This window comes from Chenopodium quinoa, unplaced genomic scaffold, assembly GCF_001683475.1.
Source record: "Chenopodium quinoa cultivar QQ74 unplaced genomic scaffold, ASM168347v1, whole genome shotgun sequence".
Classification (NCBI taxonomy): Eukaryota; Viridiplantae; Streptophyta; class Magnoliopsida; order Caryophyllales; family Amaranthaceae; genus Chenopodium; species Chenopodium quinoa.
Genome location: NW_018745569.1, coordinates 57,304 through 66,012, shown reverse-complemented (window position 1 = coordinate 66,012; position 8,709 = coordinate 57,304). Strand labels below are relative to the sequence as shown.

General features: G+C 41.8%; 1 protein-coding gene across 1 annotated transcript; it reads right to left on the bottom strand.

Annotated features, from left to right (window-relative positions):
- Positions 1–820: 820 nt before the first annotated feature.
- On the bottom strand, positions 821–5,880 carry LOC110716341. The gene is made up of 3 exons (XM_021894962.1): positions 3,700–5,880; positions 3,462–3,615; positions 821–2,868 (listed from the first exon to the last, which is right to left on the bottom strand). Exons 1-3 carry the CDS (start codon positions 5,878–5,880, stop codon positions 821–823), a joined length of 4,383 nt encoding a protein of 1,460 aa, XP_021750654.1.
- Between the last annotated feature and the right edge of the window lie 2,829 nt (positions 5,881–8,709).

Below are 8,709 nucleotides of genomic sequence, written 5' to 3'. Positions count from 1 at the left end.
ACTCCTTGTTGTTGATTGAAGGCCCTTGTTCACCCAATTAGCTTAAAGAATCAAAATTCAAGAAACCCCCAAATCAATTTTGAAAGTTAGGGTTTGAGGAAATTTTGGTATTTTGGGGTTTTGATGGTGAAAAAGGGGTAGTAATTTGTGAAGAATGTTGAAAGAGGGGTGAAAATTGTAGTTTAGAATGGGGATTTGAGTGAAAAATGGAGTTTGATGGGTGAGAATAAGGTATGGAGAAATAGTAGTAGTATGGAGTATGGAGGAGGAAGTAGAGTTTGAGTGTGAAAGAGGAGTGAGAATTGTGGGGTGGGGCTGATGTAAGTTTTATTTTTATTTTTATTTTTATTTTTTTTTATAGAAAAATCGGCATATTGCTGTTCAAATTGAATCTGCACGGACGTGCAGGTTTTGGCACGGACGTGTAGATTCCTGGCAGAATGGCAATCTGTTCTGTCCTCGAGTGCACGGACGTGCAGTGGTTGGCATGGTCGTGCTGATTTTTGGCACGGACGTGCGAAGCTTCAGATTTCACCAGTCAGGTTCTGCCTTTGGCTGCACGGACGTGCGATGTTCTGCACGTCCGTGCATATCTGATGGTGCACGATTTCTTCTTCTTTCCCCTTTTTTTTATTATTTTTATTATTACTTCTCTTTTCAATAAATACCTACAAAAGATATAAATAAAAAAAGGGTTAGTAATAATAAAAATAAAAAAAATAATAAAAAAAAAATAATTGAGAGAGAGTGAGGAACTCGGGTTGCCTCCCGGAAGCGCTTCTTTAACGTCACTAGCTTGACGATATTGCGGGATCAAATGTTAGTGAGGAATATCGAAATCATCAAGGTGAACAACTTTTGCCTCTTCATTCACGAAACCGTCAAAGTACGCTTTTAGCCTTTGGCCATTTACTTTGAACGGCTCACCATTCTCTTTGGAAATTTCGATTGCACCATATGGGAACACCTTCTTGACGGTAAAAGGTCCACTCCATCTTGATTTTAGCTTACCCGGAAACAACTTCAACCGGGAATTGAATAGTAGGACCTTGTCACCTTCCTTGAACTCCCTTTTGTTGATATGCTTGTCATGCCAAGCCTTGGTCTTTTTCTTGTAGTTCCGTGCATTCTCATATGCATCCAATCTTAGCTCTTCCAAGGCATGGAGGTCAAGTAACCTCTTTTCACCGGCACTTTGAAGGTCAAAGTTCAACGTTTTAATAGCCCAATGAGCACGATGCTCAAGTTCTACCGGTAAATGGCATGATTTCCCGTATACTAGCTTGTAAGGGGTGGTGCCAATGGGAGTCTTGAATGCGGTGCGGTAGGCCCATAGAGCATCATCTAGCTTCGTAGACCAATCCTTTCTAGACCTATCCACCGTCTTCTCTAAGATCACCTTTATCTCCCGGTTTGAAATTTCGGCTTGACCACTTGTTTGGGGGTGGTAAGCCAATGACACCTTGTGCCTCACACCGTACTTCTCAAGAAGAGCTTGGAAGGACCGCTTTGCAAAATGCGAGCCTCCGTCACTAATGACGGCACGTGGCACCCCAAACCTCGGAAAAATGACCTTCTTGAAGAGTTTGACCACCACCTTAGCATCATTAGTAGGAGATGCAACCGCTTCTACCCACTTTGACACGTAATCGATGGCCACAAGAATGAATTTATTCCCAAAAGAGGTTGGGAAAGGCCCCATAAAATCTATGCCCCATACATCAAAAATCTCCAACTCAAGAATGTTGTTCAATGGCATTTCACTTCTTCTTGAAATATTGCCGGTTCTTTGACACCGGTCACAAGCTTTCACTACACCCCACACATCTTTGAACATTGAAGGCCAATAAAAACCACATTGTAAGATCTTTGCCAAAGTTTTGTTAGCACTCATATGTCCTCCACAAGGTGAGGAGTGACACATTGTGATAACACTTTCAATTTCATCATCCGGGACACACCTTCTAAAAAGGCCATCAACACCTTGTTTAAAGAGCAAGGGGTCGTCCCAAAAGTATTGGCGAACATCATGAAGAAACTTCCTTTTTTGTTGATAGGTGAGGTCGGGAGGAAGAATAGAGCAAGACAAGTAGTTTGCAATGTCCGCAAACCATGGTGCCGGTGCTCGAAGGATAACAAAAAGTTGATCATCCGGAAATGAATCATCAATTGGCAAGTTATCAAGATCACCTACAAAGATAGGCAACCGTGAAAGATGATCGGCCACAACATTTTCGGCACCTTTCTTGTCTCTAATCTCAATATCATAATCTTGCAAGAGCAAGACCCACCGTATCAATCTTGGCTTAGGTTCTTTCTTAGACAAGAGGTACTTCAAGGCCGCATGGTCGGTGAAGACTATGACCTTAGAGCCCAACAAGTAGGACCTAAATTTCTCAATTGCATGAATAATGGCTAGAAACTCCTTTTCCGTGGTTGTGTAATTCCTTTGTGCCTCATCCAATGTTTTGCTAGTATAATAGATATCATGGAGCTTCTTGTCCTTCCTTTGTCCAAGAACGGACCCAACGGCGAAATCCGAAGCATCACACATAAGCTCGAAAGGAAGCTCCCAATTAGGGGGTTGAATTATAGGAGCCGAAATCAAGGCCTCCTTCAACCTATCAAATGCTAGCAAACAATCATTAGTAAACACAAAAGGGGAATCTTTTACCAACAATTGAGTGAGCGGCTTTGCGATTTTAGAAAAATCCTTAATGAACCGACGGTAAAAGCCCGCATGTCCAAGAAAGCTCCTTATCCCCTTCACATTTGTAGGGGGTGGGAGGCGCTCAATTACTTCAATCTTGGCACGATCTACCTCAATGCCCCTACTAGAAATCACATGACCAAGAACAATTCCCTCCTCTACCATGAAATGACATTTCTCCCAATTCAAAACTAAATTCACCTCTTGACATCTTTTTAACACATTAATCAAATTTGAAAGACAAGTGTCAAAAGATGAACCAAAAACAGAAAAGTCATCCATGAATACCTCAATTGATGATTCAAGCATGTCGGAAAAAATAGACATCATACACCTTTGACATGTGGAGGGTGCATTACAAAGCCCAAATGGCATTCTTCGATATGCAAAGGTGCCAAAAGGACATGTGAATGTAGTCTTTTCTTGATCCTCGGGTTGGATTGGGATTTGAAAGAATCCCGAGTATCCATCCAAGAAGCAATAATGACTATGTGATGCTAGTCTTTCAAATATTTGATCAATGAAGGGGAGTGGGAAGTGGTCTTTCCGGGTGGATTTATTCAATTTTCGATAATCAATGCACATCCTCCACCCGGTGACCGACCTCGTAGAAATGGTCTCACCCTTATCATTTTTGATGATGGTCATGCCTCCCTTTTTAGGCACAACTTGAACCGGGCTAACCCAATTACTATCGGAGATAAGGTAGATTATGCCCGCCTCAAGAAGTTTTAAAACTTCTTTTTTTTACCGTGGTTAATCGAGGAAGCATGATCATCATCAAGTAGAATTTTATGCATGCATATGGTGGGACTTATCCCCTTAATGTCATCAATTTTGTACCCAATGACATCTCTATACTTCTTTAAAACAACTAGGAGTTTCTCAAGAGAGGTGTCATCGAGCTTAGCATTGACAATAACGGGATAATTCTCACTATCATCAAGAAAAGCATATTTAAGTAGAGGGGGAAGGGGTTTAAGTTCAACCTTAGGAGGAGGCGTAGTCCTCTCCTCTTTTGCCTCCATGTTAAGCACTTCAAATTTCATCTCCTCGTGGGCCAAAGGTTGGTTGAGCAAGAGATCATACCCCTTTTCTTCTTCACCCTCCTCAACTAAGCTTCCCGTTAAGGTAGCTTGTAAAGGATCTCTTTCATACAATCTTTCTCGGAACTCTTCTAAGTCCCTCTCCAATGTGTCAATTCTATGAACTTCATCAATCAATGGCTTTTTCAAAGTTTGTGAGAATGAAAATGAAATTTTCTCATCTCCCACATTCAAATTCAATCTTCCTTCCTTCATATCAATCACCACTCCCGCGGTGTTCAAAAATGGTCTCCCCAAAATGAGGGGTACTCTTGAATCTTCTTCCATCTCCATTACTACAAAATCACATGGCACAAATACTCTTCCAACTTGAATCGGCACATCTTCAAGAATCCCCAAAGGTAGCCTAACCGTGCGGTCGGCTAGTTGTAAGGACATTCTTGTTGGTTTCAAGTCTCCAACTTTCAAGGTCTTTGCAATAGAATAGGGCATCAAGCTCACACTTTCCCCAAGATCACATAAAGCATCCATAGCTTCCAAATCTCCAATCTTCACCGGTATTGCATAGCTACCAGGGTCACCAAGCTTTTGGGGAAGCTTGTTTTGAATGATTGCAATCACCTCCTTAGGAAGGGAGATGGTTGCACTCTCTTCAAGCCTACTCTTGTTTGATAGAAGATCCATCAAAAATTTTGCATAGGTAGGCATTTGTGACATAGCATGAAGAAAGGGGATGTTCACTTGAAGTCCTCTCATGACTTCAAGAAATTTTGAAAACTTCTCATTCAACTTCTTCTCTACAATTCTATGAGGAAACGGAATGGGGGGCTTATATACTCTCATAGGGGGCTTTTCTATTCTTTCTTCATCTCCCTCATCTTTCTTTGTGGCTCCCTCATCACTCTTTTGCTCTTTTCTCTCAACTTCAACTACTTCATTTTCAAAATCATCCTCACTTCTCACCACAACTCCCTTATCTCTCTTTTGTGGCTCCTCTTCACTCATAACCGGGCCCTCATAACCCCTTCCCGATCTCAAAGTGATAGCCTTAGCTTGCTCCTTTGGGTTCACTACGATTGAGCTTGGAAAGTGACCACTAGGATTGGAGGATGAACTTCCAACTTGTTGTGCAATTTGAGCCAATTGGCTCTCCATTATCTTATTATGTGCTTGGAGTTGTTGGATGTTTGCATTCATATCCGCATTGTTCCTTATTTGTTGAGTCATGAAAGTTTCAAGAACGGACTCAAGGCTAGTCTTTTGAGGAGGTGGAGGAGGAGGAGCGGGTTGGTTATATTGTGATCTTTGGTGGTTTTGATCCCTTTGGTTGGGATGGCGATATGGAGCTTGTTGGTTTTGAGAATGAGGTTGGTTGTAGTGGTTTTGAGGTTGGGTTTGATTTTGGTTGTAGTTATTTTGTGGGGGGCCTTGGTTGTATTGCTTCCATCCCGTGTTTTGTTGGGGCTTCCAACTTTGATTGTGGGATTGGGAGTATTGTTCATTCCTTTGCCCAATTGCCGCCGCTTGCTCTTGATTCGTTGAGTTGCAATAAGAGGACAAGTGATCATTTCCTCCACAAGTCTCACAAGACATGACTTGTGAGGAAGAGCTTGAGGGTGTGAGGGTGGCTTGATCTATCTTGTGAGCTAGCATATCAAACTTTGATGCAATAAGATCTATTGCACTAAGATCATGAATTCCGCCCTTCTTTGTTTGAGGTTGCCTTTTATCACCTCCATATGCATAATGCTTGGCCACTTCTTCAATCATCTTGTATGCATCATCCACCGATAGCTTTTTGAGGCTACCACCGGCCCCGGAATCAAGGTTGGCCCTTGAAATAGGAGTAAGACCGTCATAGAAGCTTTGTACAATGATCCATGATGTAAAACCATGGTGGGGGCATTTCCTTGTGTAATCTTTGAAACGCTCCCAAGCTTCACTCAATGTTTCATCAATGTCTTGATTGAAATTGGTGATCTTTCTTCTCAATTCGGCGGTCTTTTCCGGAGGACAATACTTTCCAAGAAAGGCTCTAGTAACTTCGTCCCATGTACTCAATGATCCCTCTTCGACCGTTCTCAACCAATGTTTTGCTTTATCACGGAGGGAGAATTGAAACATGTGCATACGGATGAACTCTTCCAAAATGTTGTTTTGCTTGATGGTTCACAACTCAAGAAAGTTGTCCAAATGAGCAAAAGGACACTCATGAGGACTACCTCCGAATTGATCACTTTGAATCATACGGATGAGTTGAGGTGAAAGTTCAAAGTTGTTTGCATTTGTGGTGGGAAGACGTATGCCACTCCGAAGTTGGAATGCGTTGGGGTGGTCATAGTCTCTTAACAATGGCTGAGGAGGATTCTCTCCCATGTTATCTTCTTCGTTAGCTCCAAAAACCTCTTCCGGATCGGAATCCGAGTATACAATGGAAAACTCGGGTGTGCCTTGCAAGAGTCTCCTTACGTTTCTCAAAGTCCTATTTAGCTCTGGATCAACGGGAATAAGCGGTGATTGCTTACTCTTTCGTGTCATACAAAGTCAAACAAAGCTAAGAAAAACGTTAGCAATGACTATCACAAGTTAAACACACATAAACAAAAACTAAGGTAAGAAAACTACTATACATATACACACATCTAGTCTCATTCAACAATAATACATTCAATGTGACTTTGCCTCCCCAGCAACGGCGCCAAAATTTGATAGGCCGTCGTCGAGCCTACCAAAGATAATAACTCCTATCTTGGTCTCACTAACTAGTAGCAAGGGTAAGAAAGGGTCAAACCCAAGAGAGGCGTTGAATCAACCACCGAGTACTACCGTTTAGATAAGCTAAATGAATTCTAAATTGGGTTGGTTTTGAGTAACTTCTTCTAATTCAATTCAACTAAAGCTAAGAGGAGATTAACAATATTAAGAGGAATCTAGGGCTTGGGTTATACCACTCAATTTCATCACAAATCTCAATTAGCATGCTACAATCAAGGTAAATTAATGGGATAAATTAGGGGAAGTCATCTAAAGCACCCAACTACTCTCTCAAGCTAGAGGGATTACTTGAATCATGAATACAACCTACTCTCGTGGTCACATAGCATAAAACAAGTGTTAAAGCATAATCACGATAACATAAACATTCCCTTGACCGGTAATCCCTATTCTCATGGCATTTCGGGTCAATCAAGCATAAGGGAGCTAACTCAAGTTCATCTCTCGATCCTTCGTTGAGAAATCTTGGATAAATAGTCCTAGCAATGGCCATGTACAAGAAATAAGCAATTAAACCACTTAAGCTCAACTAATCATCATCCCACAACAACCAAATTAGCACATGCAACAAGTAATTAGTGACTACATTGAGGGTTTTACCCAAACCCTAGAAATTGGACTACTCACAATCCATGGAGATTAAAGCAATTAAAGATTTTAAGCAATTCATGAACAAGTTCAAACTAAGGATTAAGCTAATTAACAATCTAAACATGCAAGAACTAGCAATTAATTGACAACAAAGTAAAGAGAAGTAGAAAAGATGAGTAAGAAATGGTTACTATGAAGCTTCAAGGTGAGCAACAATGGTGGAACTTGTCTTCTACAATGGTTGAATTTTGAATATTTCAAAGCTAATAATTGAGAACTAACTAATGATTGAGAAATTAATGTTCTAAGACTACCAAACTAAGAGAAAACTCTAAAAAAACTGCCTAGTCCGTACAAATGAGCTCCAAGGGGGTATTTATAAGACCCCCAAATAAAAAGGACGGAGAAAACTAGAGTCGGGCTTGACTGCAGGTCCGCACGGACGTGCCAGATTCGGCACGGACGTGCAAGCATAAGCACGGTCGTTCCAGAATCGGCACGGACGTGCAGAGGGGGCAGAATTGAGGCAGAACGTACTGCTAAGAACCAAGCAGCTCCGCACGGACGTGCAGATATTGGCACGGACGTGCAGCTACATCTGCACGGACGTGCTTAATTTGGAACGTCCGTGCAGGCCTTGGCAGAATGTTCTAAGTTTCTGGAGCATCCTGCACGGGCGTGCAAGGTCTGGCACGGCCGTGCAGCCTCTTCTGCACGGACGTGCCGAATTAAGCACGGCCGTGCAGGCCTTGACAGCTTGTTGAAACTTTCTGGAACCTCCTGCACGGACGTGCAAGGTCTAGCACGGCCGTGCAGGGTCTTCTAAGCCCTTTTTCCATCTTTTCTTCTATATCGCTCCTTTCCTTGGCTTCTTTCAACCATCTTCTTGCTTCTAACCTCGGCTTTGTATCCATGGGCTCCATTTGGTCGTTCTTTTGAACCTAGAATCTCAACAAAAACACCAACAACCCGTGAAGCATAGGATACACAAAAATTGCATAATAATAGAGTAAAAATGAACCAAAACGCAAATTTTATCAAGTAAACTAGGTTCAAAACACCCTAAAATCATATCAAATAGCAAGTTATTAGTTATCTTTAACCTAAACAGTCGGTTAAAGCTGCTTGAGTTATGATTTATAGAACAATGTACCACCCAAATGGGAGATGCTCTTTTCGACGAATTCACCCGAATGGGCGTCGCCGGTTGCCTGCTCATGTTGGACAGGCGGTTGGTTTTTAATGTCATCGGGCCATTGGCCTCGAAATATCTGCTAAGTGTTGGACTTAGTCTTTATTTACTCAAGTTAGAGCAGACATTTTCCCGGTTATGCATTGCACAGACTGGACTTTGTACAAGAAACAAATGAAAATAAAGCATTCTTTCATTAATATAATCTATTTACAAAGATTTACATGTCTTTAGAAGTAGTACTTTTTCAAGTTATCTACATTCCAAGTTCAGGCTAGCTGCTTGCTGTCTGGAGTTTCCAGGCGGTAGGTGTCGCCTCTAACTTCTTCAAAAATCCGGTAGGGGCCTTCCCAATTAGGGGTTAACTTTCCTTGCTCATTGGCCTTACCGGTTGC